Below are 20,902 nucleotides of genomic sequence, written 5' to 3' on the forward strand. Positions count from 1 at the left end.
TATAGATTACTGCATGAACCATAATTGTTGGCTCCACACTGTACCCTAATTTCAAACTATTAAAAAACAATTACTACCAACCTGCCTTCCATTGAGGACCTATATACTGCACGAGTCAAAAAGGGGGCTTTGAAAATATATACAGACCCCTTACATCTGGACAAAAACTGTTTCAACTCCTACCCTCAAAACAACGCTATAGAGCTCTTCACACCGAACAACTAGACACAAGAAGTTTTTTTCCTGATTGCCATCACTCTGCTAAACAAATAATTCCCTCAACACTGTCAAACTAGGTACTAAGTCTGCACTGCTATTAATCTTCTCATCATTCCCATCACCCATTTCCTTTCACTTATGACTGTATGACTGTAACTTAGTTGCTTGTACCCTTACAATTTATATTGATATTGTTTCCTGACCGCTTATTTGTATCCTATGACTATCATTAAGTGTTGTACCTTATGATTCTTGATGAACATAACTTTTCTTTTATGTACACTTAGAGCATATGCACCAAGACAAATTCCTTGTGTGTCCAATCACACTTCGACAATAAAAAATTCTATTACGGTTTAGCAGTATTACCTGAAGTCTCTATTTCTTATAATATTTCTTCCTATAAATTGGATTTAGGATTGAAGCCTCAACCCATTGTTTACTTGACTATCTGGCTACCAAAAAAAAAAAGACAAATCCCTTCACTGCTGGCTGTGATGATGAAAGTCGTCACTCATCTGCTATCCTGCATCCCCCTACTACCCCAAAGAAGGAAGAGAAAGCAAGACCCAACGTCGGGCAAAGAGAATGCAGCGAAGACTTCACTTTTCGTGCCGCGCACGCCCTGAACCGCTGCGCATGCTCTCATGGAGGAGACGCGCGTGTCGGCTGGCTCCTATCTTTACAACTCCTCGCTGAGACCGATGCGTCTTCTTGGGGGAGGGAGGCGGGGCGCTCAGATACAGAGAAGGCCGGGAGAGAGAGGGGGGGGCGGTACGAACAGCGCCCCCCTCCCTCCCTCCCTCCTTCCTTCCCCGCCAGAGGCTGGAAGGCGGGGCCTGCGAGGGGAGGAGAGAACGCAGGCCCTTGCAGCGAGCGGCGCGAGCGTCCGGGCTAGGATGCTCTTGGTATCGCCCTGCGGGGGCAGCAGCTGCAGCAGTAGCAGAAGCCGTGCCAGGGACTAACCCGCCGCTTCGCTCCTGCCGCAGCCGCGCTAGCGCCCGACGTGCTGCCCGAGAACCAGCCAGCCAGCAGGGCTGCCTGGTTTTACTGGCCCCTCCTTTCCCGCCGTCTCTTCCTTTCCCTCCCCTGCCCGTTGGCGGCTCCGGGGCACTGACCCTCGCCGTCCTCTTTCTCCTCTTCCTCCTGGGTTGCTCCTCGGCGGCTCCCATGGCGGCCCCGGGTAATATCGTGTCCGTTATGGCGAGTAAGACCAAGACCAAGAAGAAGCACTTCGTGGCCCAGAAAGTCAAGCTCTTCCGGGCCAGCGATCCCCTGCTCAGCGTCCTCATGTGGGGAGTGAACCATTCGGTAAGAGACGCCGCTGCCGCGCAGACGACTCCGGGAGTGGGGGGGGGGGGCGGGAAAGGCTCGCCTGCTCGTAGTTTCCCCTCCAGCCCAGCGCCCTCCTGGCGCAACGGGCTGCAGACAGCCCATCAGCCCCTGCTAGCTGGCGGCTAAGCACGATGGTAACTATAGTACCGCGCCTGTGGAGAGCGGCAGGTAGGGAGAAGGATTCCTCTCGGTTTTGCAGGTGTGTTGTCGCCTGCCTCAATTTCCCTTCTGGCATAAGAAAGGTGTGATGGGGGTTGATGTAGCTCCCATCTTCTAATCAATTGCTGCTGCCCTGTGACTGCAACTCCCTCCCCCCAATCTTGCAGGGCCATCTTGCTCTTTCACACCTCGGATTTAGACTAAGCGGCAGGAATTCAGAAGTAGCGGTGCTCCATAACTGGATCGGTGTAGCTGGTTGAAAGAGGATACAAAATTTCATTCCGGGGAAAGAGATGCTCTCCTGCAGGAAGGATAGATAACCTCTTGGATCCACTAATGCAGTGCCATGTTTCCTTTGGGATGTCAACAGCTGTGGGTGTGCAGCTTCCCATTGTTTTTCTGTTCTTATGTGTGGCTGCATCTTAAAGCCTTCAGTGCGTATGATACTGTCAGTATTTTGGCAAGATAAGTCATTCTGCTTCAAGCAAGGGCTAAATATCAGCTGCTGGAATATTTCTTTCAGTGTTTGCCTATAAGCACCCAAAGATGACTCTTCATAATGCTAGACATACATTAGCTTGGTTGGACAAATAACTATTTTTATGCAATTTCCTGGTGTCATCTTCACCCAGAGAACACTGGGGTGCAAATCCAGAGCACATGTCACTGTATGCATATTTGTTGTGACTGTTGATAGACAGCAACATAATTGAATCTCTATTTGTCTAATGGTTTTAGTACCCTCCACATTTGAATATATTTTCCATAGTATTGTTTAAAAAGTTGTCAATAAAACAGTGCAGAGGAATTGGGAAACTTTTTTTCATTCTAATCCCCAGTACATTCAGTGGATCATGTACTTGAAAGCAGTGCAGTAAGCAGTGTCTGAGATAAAATATGGTAGGGTAGCTATGGTAGAGAAGGTGATGGCAATGTGCTGCCTTGGACTACTGCAGTGTCCTGTTTCTCAGCTGGGAATAACAGTTCATTTAACTATGCAGTATTATGCCAGTCAGACCAGAGAGAAAAGAAATGTAAAATGTAGTTTGACCGAAGAAAAATAGTATTGAAGATAACATGAGTTTGATAATGATGAAACTCTTGTGATCTAAGATGTTAGGAACGAGAGAATGCTGATGGTATAGAAAGTATCTCATTGTAATTGTATGAGAATTATATTCACCTGGTTAGGGGAAGTAATACTGCAGCTGTGTGTGTATGTATGTGTGTGTGTGTGCATGTGTGTGTGTGCACATAGACCAAATATGCAGGGTTTGTTCAGAGTGATAGTGAAGATTGGTTCTAAAGATTATGGCGGGCTAGTTCTTGTGAACTTTTGAAATTTGCTTCCTTTTTTATTCAGCACAAGAATTAACATCTCATTAAAGGAAAAAAAAAGCTGCTTAAAGCAATAGCTAATAGAGCACAAATCATGTGCTTCCCCCCCCCCTAGTAGTATTGTCTGACTTTAATATAATGAGAATTTGTTTTATTGTGTAATGCGTACATCCACATATATTAGCTGCCACATCTTTCAACAGAAGCTATATTTGGGATTTGCATGATGATTCTAAAATCTGGTTAATTCACAGTCTTTTTCCTGGAAAGCTGGTCCCATGCCCTGCTGTAAATATGAGTACAGATAAATCCATTGAATGCTTATATAGAAAATGCTTGGGCATGATTAACTTTCATACAAAAGTGCTGTTCAAAACATAAAACTTCCTTAACTTGAGGAAAATGACAACTTTCACATCACATATAGTTATGACTTCACAAACTCTAGGCCACTGTTTCTCAACCTTGGTCTTTTCAAGAGATGTGGACCTTAACTCCCAGAATTCCTCATCCAATATGGCTGGCTGGAGAAATCTGGAAGTTAAGTCCACACCTCATAAAAAGGCCAAGGTTAAGAAACACTGCTATAGGCTAAACTGGTAGCCAACTAGTGGTTTTGTGACTAATCTGACCATGCTATACGTAAAATACAATGGATGATCTTCCTTGAGTAGAGATGAATGTATATGTGCACATATTTGCTCATACCAGACATGAATATGGAGGTTTGAGGAAGTTAGCTAATTCAGCCTCTGATTCTAAAGTAGACATTTTCTTACTTTCTTCTTGAACTACAAATGGAGGATTTAGAGAAATAAAAAGGATAACATTAACCTTTCATTGCATAAGCAGAATTTTATTTTCCCTCAAAGTTACATGAATATTAGTTTGCACTATGCTTTGCTGAAATTTCTAATAAGACTTCTTTTTTTATGAAAAAGGAGGAAATCTGCATGAAAACTTTTCATTAAGTCTATATTTGTTATAATTTCAAGAGAAGAGAGCAGATCTGGGGGGTGGCTTCTGATAATTGATTGTATAAACAGACGTCTGTAATAGTAATGTCATAAGTTGCTTATAATGTGGTAACAATAATATTCTACAAGAACAAAAAGTTGTTACAGTAGATTATCATGCTATAGGATATGGGTGAATTAAAATTTTATTGAGAAGTTTCCAGAAAGTTAATACAGTGGTGAGAACCTGGTACATCTTGGAAAAATATATTTTATACAGCATCTTCAGTTTTGAATTTAAATAAATGAAAAGAAACTTAACTCATAATTCAGAAAACAGTTTTAAAACATATTTATTATATGTTGAATTGTAAAAATAAAACTATAAACCTTGAAAGATACATTTTCTTGGTTTCACTATCAATAATTACCTTTAATGAGAAAAAGAGGTGTGAGATTTAAATTTTCATTTTACCTTCAGTTAAATTCAGCTGTTCAAAATAGTCTATTCATTTGGCAAGTAATTATTTTCTCAACAATTCTACATTTTCAGACAACAGCTCCTGTAAACCTTGCCACCAACTAGAATTGATAGCAGCCAAAGCCTAAACATCTTGCGTATTTGATTACAGAATTGCGCAAAGGTTATGACAGTGTTATTCTTTTTTTTGTTTGGTGTATTACTCCTTTTTATATTGCCGCTTTGTACAATCTTGAATTCTACTTTTTCCTCTGCCACCAATAGCTCATTGATGTAGAGATTTTTGGTATTGTAGATACCAATACCTAATGTGGTATTATAGATTTTTCAACCCTATTCATCATTCATATTTTCTCATGCTGGAAAGCCCGTCCTAATCACCAGTTATTTTGTGTTATCCTAAATGTTTCATCTCTGTCAAATTATTTGCATCTCACTTCAAATAAACAAATGAAAAAGCGAATTTGAAGTATTTGGGATTCCCCCTCCATAACAGTATGAGAATTGACCATCTATTCTTACTTTCTACTTACCTTTTAGAGGACTTGTCCTTTTCGTGTGGAATTACTAAATGTATCCATATCTTTTTGATGAGAGATTTTTGACAGAGCTCTTAGATATTTGTTGGCAAGAAGTGAATTTGCTGACAATTCTAAACATGACTTCTACAAAATCAAGCCAACAATTGTTTGGTATTGCATACATTAGCTTCTGGATAATTAGGTATATACACCTCCCTATGTTTTTTGTGTGAGGATTCACATCAAGCTAGGACACATAATGCATTAAGTATGGTATTTAAATGTCAGTTATAGGCATATCATTCTATGTAATTTGATTTGGTGTCTGAATTCACCTAAAGTATTGAATACAGGGAAAATACTTTATGTCAGTGATTGAAAACTGAATATTGATCGTGGGTGTTGGCTAAAAAAAAGGCAAGTGAATTATTTACTTAAAAAATAACAGTACATTTTCTGCTGATTTCCTGCATCTTCAATATCTACTCACAACAATTTGAGATAAAGTAACATAATACAGTCTAGTATAAAATTACAGTTACAAAATCTACAACAGCTGCTGGGCTAACATAAGTAAACACACAGTATCCTAAAGTAATTAATACTGACTCATTCAATGGCTATTTAAATGTTTTTGAGTTTTTTAAATACAAATTAGCTTTTATGTGTACATACTTTATTAGATTGCTCTACTTGTCTAGAAAATTACTAATCACATTTGGGCTGGGGAAAAAGAAAATCCAATAAGCATCATGTGACAGTTCTTAGTTGCCATCTAGTGGCCATCTGGACTTTTGCATTTCAGATCCAGTTGTCCAATGATAAATAAAAATGCCTCCTCGAGCTAAAATTTAAAAGTTTATATGTGCGTTCATGAAAAAAAAAGCAATGGTAAAGATTCTTTTGAATACATCAGTACTAGATCTTCAAACGAAACCCAAAAGACTAGTCAATATTCTGCCACAAAATTTAAGAATATTTTTGTAGTTCTGTGATCAGGTTTTAATAAAATAAGAATTCTTGACTTTAGAGACAAACTATTTCAGGTTAAGCAGTCTGATTTTTTAGTTGATAATATAGCTTGGATTAATAGCTTTTACCAGTGGTGAAATCTAAATTTCTTTCCTACCGGTTCTGTGGGTGTGGCTTGGTGGGAGGAGGGTCATGTGACTTGGTGGGCGTGGCTATGTGACTGGGGAATCAAAAGACAGAAACTCACTAACGATGTCCTGCTGGAGCAGGGTTGGACTAAATGACCTCCAGGTCCCTTCCAGCCCTGGATTATCCTCTGAAGCTGCATTTAGTGCCAGGTTTTAGTCCTTCCTTCCTCTCCTTTTCCCTCCCTCCCTCCCTCTTCTCTCTCAAACGAAACCCCCACCCTCCATTTTTTGTTTACACCCCTCCCCCATTTTTTGCCTAGCAGGCTTTAGCTTTTTTACCTTTTAAAAAATGCTTTTAAAAGTAAAAAAAAAAAGCCTATGATGATCCAGCACCTCAGCTGGGATTGTCAGAGCCTTGTTTTAACCCTTTAAAAGCTTTTTTTTTACAACCTCTTTGGCCAAAGAGGTTGCTAAAAATGTTTTTAAAAGTAAAAAAAAAAAAAGGCTCTGACAATCGCGTGGCTCAGCTGGCATGTGGGGGGGGGGCAGCGATTTTTGCTACTGGTTCTCCAAACCATCTGCTGCCATTGCTATCGGATCAGCCAATCTGATCTGAACTGGAAGCATTTCATCCCTGGCTTTTACTAAATATTTCCCATAATTAATGCAATTACATGACATCAGATATATATATATATTCTAAATCCTTTTTATAAATAATTTTATTGAAATTTTTAGGTATGATGTTATATAATCCGGAATCACAAGATGGAGGGGATGATTTCCAAGGAGCAGAGGCACAATATAGCTTGGAACCTTTAATAGGCAGGAAAAGGGCAAAGCCATTCCTCCCCTCAAGTAGTTTGCAGAGTATATCATAGTTTATACAGATAAATACTTTAGTCTGGAAGATTTCTGCCTGTGGGGGGATATGAATAAAGTAACTACTCATATTCTTCTTGGTTTCTTTGGCCTGATATCAATAAACATAATAAAGATAACTTAGTTTATAAAAACAAAAGTTCAGAAGGTACAGGAAAAAGAAAAAGCAGAATAAGGCAACGAAGCTTCATCACAATGAGAATAAGCTAATATACCATTGGAAACTACCAGGTAGGCTGGAAGGAGTGAGACCTAGTGAGTCCTTAGACAGCTGCAAAACACATAAGCTTGACTTCCCCCAAGATTCATGAAGCCATTATTTTGATCATTCCCAGGGGAAGGCAAGCAATCAAGGAAAATTCTTGTAACATAGATAGAAGTCAATAAAATTTTTACCTCAATTATTTACAAGCAACTCTGGTTGCTTGTGCCTGACATACACTTTCACTCTCATTTACTGTTACAAATGAAACATCCTTTTCTAGATTTGTTCATTGTATTCCTATTAGTATTAGTAATTTCATTTTTTGTCTTTCATGGCTTAAGAACTCTAATGTCCATATCAGATAAAAAAAATTTAAAGTTGTTTTTATCTTCTAAACATTTATTCATGGAAATTTGTATACCTTTTACAATATTAATTATCAATATTTAAGTCTATCTTTCAAAAACTCTTCCAAGATAATAATAATAATAATAATAATAATAATAATAATAATAATAATAATAATAATAATAATTATTATTATTATTATTATTATTATTATTATTATTATTATTATTATTATTATTTAATTTGTATACCGTCCTTCTCCCGAAGGACTCAGGGCAGTGAACAGCCAAAATAAAATACAAAGGGAACAATGCATACAATAATAAGAAACAAAACAACAATGCATACAATAATAAGATAACAAAAAATTATAAACCGCCCTGAGTCCTTTGGGAGATAGGGCGGTATATAAATATAAACAATAAATAAATAAATAAACAATAATAAATAGTCATTCAGTCATTTATAGCCAAATATTTTAGCTTAGCCATTTCTACTTGCTCCTTTAGTTCCATCTAGTGTCATTTTCCATTTTCAAGCCTCAGTTTCTAATATGAATTGACTTCCATTTCAGTCATTTCCCATGAATATATTATTTAATTATATTTTTTTCCAAATCTTACAGCTCCATTTAAAACTTTCTTATACCAAAATTCGTGTGCGTGTGTGCCTTCTGTCAATTATATAATTTTAAATTCTTAAATCTGTTTAAAATTTGTTAAATCCAATGATTTAAGTAAAACTCACCAGATGTAAAATTAAATCCACTGTTCTGAAGGTCTCTATTATCAATAAATTGGTTACATTGAACATTTCTGAATGTGATTGGAAAATGAGTTTGTCTGGTTTAGTGCCTTATAAAGACTCAACGATTACTGAGAACAAAGGTATCTCTCTTGGCTCTTGGTGCTCAAACCCACAGAAGACTGCTGCCATTCACAGCACTTGTGGGCAATCTTCTGTTCTTTGCTTTTTCAGAAATCTTTGAAGGACCAGTCAAAGGACCACACTTTCATTATTCATAGTGGAAGTTGTCTATGCTTGTTCGTTGAGATGTCTTTTGTCAGTCTTGACTCATGTCTGAATGGAATGTTTCTAAATCCTGATTCTTTCATACAAACCCGACCCATTCTTCATAGTAAGATTCTTCAAGAACTGTCAACCATTCTGTAATGTTATAACAATAAACCTTATTCCTGAAGCATAAGTGTATTGATTTTTTAACTATGAATTTTCCTACAAAAGAAAAGGATGTCCAGAATGGATGGCAGTAAAATCATACAATAACTTCCTCTGTGTTGTATAGGATAAATTAAAAGCGTCTTCAGGTACTTCAGAGGGATAACTTTTCTCCCTTTGTGTGTAATGCCAAGCTTATTTGAGAAGAACATCTATTTCATCCTTACAGGAATAGTTGTAATTCAGAATTCTCTGATACAGTGCCTTTCAGATATGAAAGCAAATGTAACTCTTACAACATCCATCAAAATAGATTATAAGGTTGGTCATTCATATAGATTAAATTGAAATATATTGAATTCTAATTACTTAGTCATTGTTGCAAATGTTGGTTAAGTTTCATGTTGATGCATTTGGAAACCCAATGGTGATTTTTAACTATGAATTTTCCTACAAAAGAAAAGGATGTCCAGAATGGATGGCAGTAAAATCATACAATAACTTCCTCTGTGTTGTATAGGATAAATTAAAAGCGTCTTCAGGTACTTCAGAGGGATAACTTTTCTCCCTTTGTGTGTAATGCCAAGCTTATTTGAGAAGAACATCTATTTCATCCTTACAGGAATAGTTGTAATTCAGAATTCTCTGATACAGTGCCTTTCAGATATGAAAGCAAATGTAACTCTTACAACATCCATCAAAATAGATTATAAGGTTGGTCATTCATATAGATTAAATTGAAATATATTGAATTCTAATTACTTAGTCATTGTTGCAAATGTTGGTTAAGTTTCATGTTGATGCATTTGGAAACCCAATGGTGATTTTTCAAGAAGCAACTGGACTTTCTGATTTTTCTTTGAAGACATTTTGCTTCTCATCCAAGAAGCTTCTTCAGCTCTGACTGAAGCTAAAGCTTCAGTCTGAAGTTTTTTGGGTGAGAAACGAAATATCTTCAAAGAAAAATCAGAAAATCCCAGTTGCCTCTTGAGAAAGGATCTTTGGGACAACCATGACCTAGATGACTGAGACTCTCCCTAGACATCTTTGGAAACAATATAAGTAAATCACATACAGGTAGCCCATGACAACAATTTGTTTAGTGACTGTTTTCAGCACTGAAAAAAGTGACATGATCGTTTTTCACACTTATGATCTTTGTGACATCCTGATAGTCACATGATCAAAATTTAGATGCTTGGCAACTGACTCATATTTATGACATTTGCAGTGTTCTGAGGTCATGTGACCACCTTTTGTAGCCTTCTGACAAGCAAAGTCAATGGGGAAGCCAGTTTCATTTAACAACCATGTTACTAACTTAACAACTGCAATGGTTCACTTAACAAGTGTGGCAACAAAAGTCATAAAATGGAGCAAAACTCACTTAACAAATGTCTCTCAGAAAAGAAATTTGGCGTTCAATTGTGATTGTAAGTTGAGAGCTATCTGTACAATATCTTAAAAGTAGGGCAAAACTGAGCTACAGAAATACCATTTTCAAATATTAAATCATAAAATATTAAAGAGAATTGTGAAGGAAATATAAAAATTTTCTAGAATTGTGCATCTCCTGTATGTATAAAAAATTGCATTGCAGGAAAAATTAAAGTCTGGAAACTTAATAGACATGATGTATCACAGTGATATCCCAAAGCTTAAGGGGATATCCCAAAGATTAGCTTGTTCAAGATAATCATAGTCAGATTTATTTGTTTGTTTGTTTATTATTTTTTTTATGGAGAAACTGCAGACTGGCCAAAAAGTAGAATTAAAAACTACAGATAGGAACACCAGAAAAATAATGACAATGAACACTGTGCAACAGTGTTGACCGACTCTATTTACCAAAGAAAATATGTGGGCATTATGTTGCAAGTCAGGCAATTGAAGAAGAAGAAAAGGCATTGGAAGAATATCTGAAGGATAGTGAAGAAGATGCACTAAAGCTAATATACCAGAAAAGCTTATTGTGTACTGGAGAGATCAAACTTGGCCTGCGAGAAAGACCAAATGAACAATAAAAAAGAGGCATGAAAGACAAAGCTCTGGCATGGCCAGTGCATTTAAAAAATAGTGGGGGAAATAGATAATAACAAGACTTGGCAATGCCTAAGAGCAGGAAAGTTGAAAAAGAGACAAAAGCTAATTCTGGCTGCATAAGAGCAACCCCTAAGAACAAACACATACAAAGCCAGAATTGAGAAAACAGCAACAGACAGCAACTGTTGCCCCTGCAAAGAAGCTGAAGAAACATTGAACCACCTGGTTATCTGCTGCAAGAAGATTGCACAGACTGACTGTAAACCACAGCATGACAAAATAGCAACAAGGGTGCATTGGAAGATCTGCAAGAAATATCATTTGCCTGCAATCAAGAACTGGTGGGACCATAACATAGAAAAAGTAATAGAAAATTAAGAAGCTAAAATGCTTTGGGACAGACAGGCACCTGCCACATATCACCACATAACACACAACATAACAAGGAGCCATGGTGGCGCAATAGTTAGAATGTAGTATTGCAGGCTAACTCACTGCTCACTGCCAGGAATTTGATTCTGACCGGCTCAAGGTTGATTCAGCCTTCCATCGTTCTGAGGTTGATAAAATGGGGACCCAGATTGTTGGGAGCAATATGCTGATTGTAAACTTAGAGAGGGCTGCAAAGCATTGTAAAGCAGTATGTAAGTGCTGTTGCTATGTCTGAGTGCTATTGCTATTGCTAACACCCCAGACTTATCCATTGTTGCTAAGAAAAGCAAAAAGCAAAAGGTCTGGGTAGTGTACATGGTACCTGGAAACAGCAGAATAGAATAGAAAGAACTAGAGAAGATAATAAAATACGAAGACCTGAAAACAGAAATAGGACAACGGTGGCAAAAGAAAGCAAAGCTAGTAGTAATAGTCATAGATGCCTTGGGCGCATCCCACAAACATTTGAATACCATCAGCATTGACAAATTCATTATCAGTCAGTTGTAAAAGGCAGCTTTACTTGGAACAGCTTACATCCTGTGGCCATGCCTATAACACCATCAAATCTCATCTTTTTATCCCATCCTATCCTTGGGAAGGACTCAATAAGTGGATAAAAATGCCAACTCCAGTCTGAACATCTGGCTGACCTTGCAACAAACCATTTATCATTAAAAGATGGAAAGGAAGGTCATTTTTAGGGTGTGTTTTTTTTGGTCTCTTTTGAATGGTATATAAATTTAGTTTATCTCTATGTGTCTGTCTTATTGATGGCTGATTTGTCTGAATGCCAAGCCTCTAGGAATTCCTTAGCTTTTTTTTTTCTTTTTAAATCTAGCTTGGTATAGGATGTTCACAGTTTCCCAGTTGAAACAATGGCTGAATCTTTGCTTGTGTGGTAGGATTAATGTTTTTAATTACTAGTTGATGTTCATGGGTGCACTATGCAAATCTTTTCCCTGTTTATCCTACATAGTGTTTATTACAGTTCTTAGACTGCATGTTGTAGATGCGTCCTGTTTTTTCTTGGGCTATCTGTCTTTTGATTTACTTAAGATGTTTTGAGGGCTTTGGCTGGTTTGTGTGCTATGGCGATGCTGTGTGATTGCAATAGTCTATAGGTTATTTCTAAAATGTTTTTGATGTATGAATGTGTTATCTTTTTCATACATTGATTTTACTAAAGTGGATTAAATGGTCAGGCCCTTTTTGATAAAGTTCCATAGATATCCATTTTGTTCAAAGATGTTATATAAGTGGTCTTTTTCCTTTTAGGGGTTTTCTGGGTTGTAAAAGGGCATCTGAATAATGTTGTTTGAGGTTGGGTTATTACTTTGGTTATGGAACCCTTGGTTAATATGCATTGTTTTTCTATAGATGTTTCTTATTTGCCATCATTTCCTCTGCTGATAAGGATAGCTAGGAAGGATATGTGTGGTTGTTTTCTTCTTCCTTTGTGAACTTTATCCCTCTGAAAATGTTGATTGTTTTATATGTCTTCTTTAGTTGTTCTACAGAAGACATATGGATCCAGTATGTAGACCACACTTTTGTCATAATAAAAAAAAACAACTATAAAAGAACTATCTGTAATAGCTCATCTCCTGTGGTACTACCTAGGCAGATTAAATCTTTACTGCACCTATTTTTTACTAGATGTGGGGACTTGACCTACTTCAAGAATATATAATTCTTGCCAGGAAATATTTCCACATAAACCACTACAGGCATTCCTAGGTTCTGCTCCATTATAATTGTCATCAGAAGTCAATCAGCTTTAAACTTATTCCAGATGGATTACCAGGCCATTCTTTGGGGGACTAAAATGGTCATTTTCTAATATCAGCCACCTTGCTTATCACATATTGTATTATCATACAATATACCTTATTTGATTCCACATAGTTTAAATTTATTCCGCTGGCTATATATTCATTCATCTCTTTTTTAATAAATATGGTTTCTGGCTATAAATAAAATAAAATAAAATAATTTTAGGTTAGTTTAATTTATTCTATTTTATTTTATTTACAGCCAGAAACCAAATTTATTAAAAAAAGAGATGAATGCATACATGACCAACAGAATAAATCGTTGGGTTTGTTTGTTTGTTTTTGGTGCCTTCGATCAGTGTAGGACAGGTGGACAGGTCCCTGCAGTTTTCTTGGGAAAATTTCAGAAATGGTTTGGCCTTGCTGCTTTCTAAGGCTGAGGGAGAAGGACTGGTCCAACATTACCCAGCTGGGTTTGTGCCTAAGAGTGGACTACAATTTATAGTCTCCCAGTTTCTAACCTGGTGCCTTAATTAGCTTTCTTTTAAGAATCCCACTATACTTCTAAATAACATTGTGTTGGATTTTGTAGATTACAAATTATATAGATAGTTTTAATAGAAATGTGCACTTCCTGGGAACGTGCTATTTAGACAAGCTTCATATAACATATTAAACCTAAAAATGAGACTAGGTTGATGGTTTAGTTCAGGGGTCTCCAAAAAGCTGGCTGAGGGACTCTGGGAGTTGAAGTCCACAAGTCTTGAAGGGACCAAGGTTGGAGACCCCTGGTTTAGTTAATCATGATTTTTAAGTAAAAATAGTTTCCTGCATTCATATAAAATGCTAAGCTATCAATGGAAGTTTACAAGCCATAATTATTAGGTTCATGCAATTTGCTAAATTAAGCATATAATTAATATTTTATCCTGTGTGCTATGCAAATTAGGTTTCTTGGTCTTGGATAGCAATAGTAATAGCACTTACTTATATACTGCTTTACAGTGCTTTACAGCCCTCTCTAAGCGGTTTAGAGGGTCAGTATATTGCCCCCAACAATCTGGGTCCTCATTTTACCCACCTCGGAAGGATGGAAGGCTGAGTCAACCTTGAGCTGGTGGGATTTCAACTGCCAAATTGCAGGCAGTCAGCAGAAGTAGCCTGCAGTGCTGCACTCTAACCACTGTGCCACCACGGATGCATCCCATCTGCCTGATTTTCCAGTACGAAAATCAATAGGGAAAAGCTGGGTTATTACTTTGAAGGTAAATTTATTTAAATATAGAATTTCAGCTTTCAAAAGTTACAGCTTTGAATCTTTTTCAAAGACTCAATAATATTTGGATCTGTTCCATTAACTCTGAGTAGTTAGCTATAACAGCTGTTTGGTAAAAGCTTGTCTTGTCAGAGTAAAGAGTAAACTGATACTCAAAAATGTCATGTTAAAGTTGAGCAAACGTCGTTTCTTTTGCATAAATACATTGTACTTTCTCCGTTATAATTGTTCCTTATGATTTGGCATGGAAATCAAGCAACTGTTAACTCAGGAAATTCCTCTAGTTTCCTTATCTTTTAAAGTTCTTTGTGTATCCTCAACTTCATATACTTTGTACTTTTATGTTTCTGGAAGTGGGTTTTTAATTGAAATCAATTTTGATGTAGTTTTTGTTTTTTTTAAAAAAATGAGTGGATTGAGAGCTGCTCTCTCAGTTTCATTTCCAATAGGAATGATACTGAACATTCAATTCGCACTTTGGGATAGCTTGAGGAGCTATAAAATAGTAAATGGGGTCTTTATTTGTCATCCATTGCCCATTCTTGAGCTTTTAGTGACAGTTAAATTGTTTAGGCACAAGCTGTTTGTCAGGGGCAAGAGAATTCCAGTCCACCTCAAAACTTGATGGAAAGAATAAGCATTGAAGCGAAATACAGGAATTCGCCACTTTTAGTTAGGCACCCTAAAGAGTTTCCAACAATTAGATAAACAGCATTTGTGTCTTCATGCTTGCATGCTACTATGACAGCTCTCAGTGGAACACTTAATCTGTTCTCTGGGGTAATAATAAACATCAAAGCAAGAAATGTTTACTAGACGTTCTTGAAATGTTAAATATTTTGGTTTAAACACTTTTAGTGCCAAGACCTTCATATTTTAATTTGGGTTGATATTTAATGAAGTGGGGAGTATGAAATATTAGATGCAGAGAAATTTCTGAATATCTTCTCGTAGGAAATTTTTGAGGGTAGGGTAATAACACAGTTTTGTTCTAAACTGAATTTATTTTTAAGGATAAAAGACATCATTTAGTGATCTTTTATACTGACCTTCGTCTGTTCTGAAACTGATTTATCACCAATAGATACGGAAAAATTCTCCCATTGTACAACTTTCCACATAGTTCTTTATATGCAGTGGTATTTCCAGTTCAAGACAAACTGATTTGTGTCTGAAAGCAGCTTCTAATTAAGGCTATCCATTTTTTAAAAGCATGGAATCCTGGGCTTTCCATATTATCATCACTTCCATTTTGCAGCCCCTCTGCATGCCCCTGCCCCATGTGCATGCACGGCAGAGACCTGATGACCAGCTGGCTGGTGGGAGGCACACACGCATGCGTGGTGGAACTGAACTGGGGTGATGGCTCATGTGCCTATAGGGAGAGTGCTGCATGCCACCTGTGGCATGTGTGACATAGGTTCACCATCACAGGAATAGACTATAAGTATCAAGATTTGATACTGCGGTCTCAACAGATGGGAAACTATCTTAGAATGTTTAATTCTCTTGTTCTACTGACATTGATCCATTTGGAAGATAAAAATATTTAGTTGGAATAAAAATGGAATTTTCAGACGCCTGAGTTCTTTTGTGGAATGAGTTGAAAATGTTATGACTGATTATGGCAAAAGTAGTGTACAAACCTTGTAGCTCATAAAAGAAGGAAATGAGATGTAAAATTGCTCTGTTTATTTAATTTTGCATTCTAGTTTCATGATAATTAAACTTGCCTTTCTAAAGAGGGTTTTAACTACTTCATAAAAGCTGAGATGAAATAGAAAAACTTCTTTTCTCACTTATTGAATCGAATAGAAATAGAACAGAACAGAATAACAGAGTTGGAAGGGTCCTTCTAGTCCAACCCCCTGCCCAAGCAGGAAACCCTACACCATTTCAAACAAGTGGTTATCCAGTCTCTTCTTAAAAACTTCCAGTGTTGGAGCATTCACAACTTCTGGAGGCAAATTGTTCCACTGATTTAAGTGTTCTAAATATCAGGAAATTTCTCCTTAATTCTAAGTTCTCTTCTTAGTTCTCTCCTTGATTAGTTTCCACCCATTGCTTCTTGTTCTACCCTCAGGTGCTTTGGAGAATACTTGATTCCCTCTTCTTTGTGGCAGCCCCTGAGATATTGGAACACTGCTATCCTGTCACCCTAGTCCTTCTTTTCATTAAACTAGACATACGCAATTCCAGCCACCATTCTTCATATAAAAAATGTTGATCAGACAATATTTATACTAGGACCCAGCTTTTAAAATCTGGAAGAGTATGTTACAAAAAAACACACACACCAAAAAACCCCAATGACTAGTTCAAATGACTGCATAGATTAAATGTTGTAGATGAAGAAACTCTATGATGTAGTTTATCAGTTATCCAGACATAACATTTTGTAGTTATCATCTTTCTTATGGATCATTTTGGTTTCTTCCTTTTTTCCCGTTGTAATGTTTAGACTAAGATTTAGAGAATAGCTTGACTCTCTTCTTTGTAGCCCTGAGATATTGCTATCACGTCACTCCTTGTTCTTCTTTTCAGTAAACTAGACATACGCAATTCCAGCAACCATTCTCCAAGACGATCTCCAAGGTCCCTTCCAACTCTGTTATTCTTTTTAAGATTGGAATACTCTTACTTCTTTTTAAAATGATATGTCAGTTCCTATACTAGTTGTTTCATTTGGTAATTGAAACCACATAAACATTATTTTTAGTATAATAATGTGAAAAGATCTATTTGATGTCTGAAATCTTTTCAATTTTTCTTGCCATATATAAAAATAATGATTATTTTTAGTAAGCAGAAGGAAATATAAGATGAGTACTCATATGCAGCAAATTTTGGGTTGTTATAGAGTAGGGTTTTTTAAACTTGGTGACTCTTAAATTGTGTGGACTGAGGAAATCTGAGAGTTAAAGTCCAGGCATCTTAAAGTTGTTGAGTTTAAAAAATACTTCTCTAGAGCTATGACAATTATTGCGAAATAATTCCTAGAACAAATTTTGAAATTCACAGGACGTAGAGTACTATTCTGTTTTATATCATTCGGCAGCATTATAGATTTTTTTCCTCGTATCAGATTAAATTGTAATCTTGTCTTCCCCTTTCTCCCTTTTTAACTATTCTAATGCTAGCCTTTTTTAAAGTCTAGCTGCAAAAGCAAGAACCAGTTTGGTGTAGTGGTTAATGTACCAGATTAGAAATTGGGAGAGTGAGTCTAATCCTGCCATAGCCACAAAGCCAATAAGGTGACATTGAACTCTCAATCCTAGGAAGAAGAAAAAAATGGCAAACTGCATCTGAAAAACCTTGCCAAGTAAACTGCAGTGACTAGCCCAGGCAGTCATAAACATTGACTCGAAGGCACACATATACACACCACAAACAATTACAACTGATTAATCAACATTGCTTCATATCAAAAAGTTTCAGAGCAAAGTTTTCTTAACTGGTTCTAATTACCATAACACAGTAATGGTGAATCCATGACACCACATGACATTTTGGGGTAACACATTAGTGTTCACCAACACCCGACAACTATTGAAAGTAGACCCTGATCTTACAAGATTTCCAAAAGCTGTGGAGGCTGTGTGATAATGGGATGTGCTTTTGCAGGGCCTCTAGAAGTTGCAAAGAGGGCTACATTCTCATGCAGTTTTTGGAGGCTTTAGAGCTCTCAGAAAAAGCATTCTCCAAAGCTACTTCAAAAACAAAGGCCTTATGTGACCCAGAGAAGCCTCAGGTAGGCTTTAGGAGCCTGTCAACACAAACAGAACACTGCCTGAAGGTAAGCAGTGTGTGATAGATCTTGGGGAGTGCTGGGCCATGAGGGCATTTGTGATATTTCCCAAGGACCAGGCAATGGCAGTGGTGAAATTGAAGTTGAAACCCAGGCCTCTACTTCTGGCTCAGCCTTAGAGCTGCCACCAAGTGTTGCTGTTCTGAGTGGCTTAGATAAGGGGAGATGGAAAATTGTTTCTCTTGGTGGGAGGTGATAGGCCAGTAAAGTCAAGTTAGGCATTTTCTGAAAACAGTCCCCACAGTACTATTATAATGCATGATGGGAATGAGGGGAACAGTTAATCAGTGATGATGTAGACATGAAGAGAATCTGTATGTATGTAAAAAGGAGAGGTAGCATATCTTCTCTTAGGCAGGAAAAAAAAATCTCAATTATATGTGACAAGATTGATGCCGTACATCTTGGTTTTTACCTGATGGATAAACTTTCCCCTCAAAAAAGGAAAAAGTACAGTTAAGTGTGCCAGTATAAATAATGTTGGGTTATTTTGCCATAGCAGCAGTATGTCCATTTTATGATAGTTAGAGAAGTCACACAATGAGATTGGAGTATTTCTGGAAATACATTTCACTGAGGAAGGCATAGCAAAATGATAATGACATCTTGAAGCTGCCTCAGTGTTGTAGGTTCACTAAGGCAGAAAACAATAGGAATAAGATGTGTCTAGATGCTTTTTTAATGCTGTTAATTGGCTTGGTGTGGATTTCTAGTTAAGGGTTAATGTTAATTACCCTTAAACAGAGTTGGCCCTGTTTAGTACTTAGATAGTGAAAACCAGGAAAAATCAGAAGTATATAACTGGTAAGCAGAAAAGGAAAAAATTCTGTACTACTGCCATGAAAATTATCATAGTCGTAATCATGGAGTCAGCATTAACTGTGATCTAATTGAAGAAAAAATGGAAAATACCATATGAGGGATGATGAGTAAAGACCAAGATGCCCAGGAAAAAGAGGAGTCAACAGAAGGAATGAAGAAGGAAGAAGACACAAAGAGGAGGCAACAATGAAAATAATAATGATTGATGATTTAAACCAGGGGGAAAATATATTAAGAGAGTGGGGAAGATACGTTTGAAAGGAAGACAGGGGCCTGGATAGAAATGTTAGAAATTAGGCAGTGGAAGAGGGTAGAGGTGGGAGGAATACGTAGATTAAACATCCAAGAAGCAGGTAAAGATTTAAGAGAGGAATTTGGGAAGCAAGTAAAAAAAGAAAAGCACAACAATTAAAGTATTGAAGCAGGTAAGGGACCGTGAATAGATGATTCTTTCTCTTTTTATATTACTGTTTTGATTCATTGTTTTTATATGATTGTTTTGTCTTTTTTCCCATATCTTTTAAAGTATAGCAATTAAAGTACTGAAGCAGGCAAGAGATAATAGATGGATTTTTTTCCTTTCTGTTGTTGTTCTGAGTTGCTTTTCCTTTTCTCTCTCTCTCTTTCTTTTTCTTCTTTTCTTTTTTTAAGTAGGTGACATAATTAGAAGTTAGATAAGAAAGGAAGAAAAAATCTCTTAACAAAGGGTGATACAATTAAAAGCTAGATTAAGTGATAGAAATAAGAAAAGGGGGAATATTAGTGTATACATTTATATATCATAAAATGAAAGTAATAAGAGAAAATGCAGAATAAATGAAAATGATACATACATATATAAGTATGTATTATTAGAAATATATAAGCGGATTGAATGTAAGGATTATGATTGACTTGATTAGTTTTATTTGTATTAGAATATATCACACCTAGGTGCCACACTGTTCACTCATTGATTGTTGTGTCTTGCCCGCTCTCACCACAGCCGGTGCCTTCTTATCTGCTTCCGAACGCTGAGGAATGTCCTAGTATGCCTCCCGGCCCCAGCCCTGGCTCCATGCCCAGACAGGCTGAGGAGGAGGAAGCACCTCCAGCCCCCAGCTCTGGCTCCATGCCCAGGCAAACGGAGCAACTAGACCCCTCCCCCTCCCCCACAGCATGTGAGCCTGAGGGAGGTCAATTACCAACAGCTGCCGACTGGAGTGACCCTCGCTTCAGAAAAATTGATAGGCGGCGACAGAAGGAAGGGAGGGGCAGACCTGGATAAGTGCTGAGTCATGGAGCCACACCCTATGGCCTATATAAAGGATCTGCTTTCTGGCATTCTCTGAGTCAGGGAAAGTCTAACATATCTTGCTGAAGTCACTTTCTGGTCTCCTGCCTGCACTGAGGACTTCGCTAGGACTTTGGCACAGCTGCAGAGGCACGCCTGATTCGGATTTCCCTGACCCGGCCGTCAGCGGAGGAGTGGGACACGACATTGATTTGACATTTTTATTTTTAAAAAAATTAAAAGAAAGAAAAGAAAGAAAAATTAAAGCAGCTCTTTGCCAAAGAGCCGATCCTCCCAACACCCAGACCCAGAGAGACAGTTCATTGTCCTAGCAGATGGTAGTAATGTAGCAGTGGTAGCTGTGATCCTACAGTAGGACCCACAAGGACAGCTCTGCCCTGTGCCTATATGTCCAGAAACTCACTGACACCAAGAGGAGGTGGGCTATTTGGGAGAAGGTAGCCTACAGAGTCCGCTGGGAGACTTTCCTGGAGACATTTTCTTGAAGGGAGTAAAGTGCCTTTCAAGGTCTGGACTGATCACAAAAAACCTCAAAGCCCTAAAAAAACCCAGAAAACTATTTACCAAACAAATCCATTGGGCACAATACTTTAGGTGATTTAATTTTGAATTGAAGGATGTCCCAGTGGGGAAAAATATACTAGCCGACGCCTTATAGAGAAAACCACAATTTGATAGCTGCAGAGAAGAAGTCGTCCACGCCATCATCCTCTCTCACAACAAGCCGCA

At 37.6% G+C, this 20,902-nt stretch overlaps 1 protein-coding gene across 1 annotated transcript in view; it reads left to right on the forward strand.

The window, feature by feature from the left end:
• The first annotated feature begins 1,051 nt into the window (after positions 1-1,051).
• The window catches only part of PIP4K2A (phosphatidylinositol-5-phosphate 4-kinase type 2 alpha), a 79,068-nt gene continuing 59,217 nt past the window's right edge, over positions 1,052-20,902 (forward strand). Inside the window, exon 1 of the mRNA XM_058181162.1 lies at positions 1,052-1,530. Coding sequence (XP_058037145.1) covers positions 1,390-1,530 — 141 coding nt within the window. The 5' untranslated portion in view covers positions 1,052-1,389. The remainder of the gene's footprint in view (positions 1,531-20,902) is intronic.

This window comes from Ahaetulla prasina, chromosome 4 (assembly GCF_028640845.1).
Source record: "Ahaetulla prasina isolate Xishuangbanna chromosome 4, ASM2864084v1, whole genome shotgun sequence".
Lineage (NCBI taxonomy): Eukaryota > Metazoa > Chordata > Lepidosauria > Squamata > Colubridae > Ahaetulla > Ahaetulla prasina.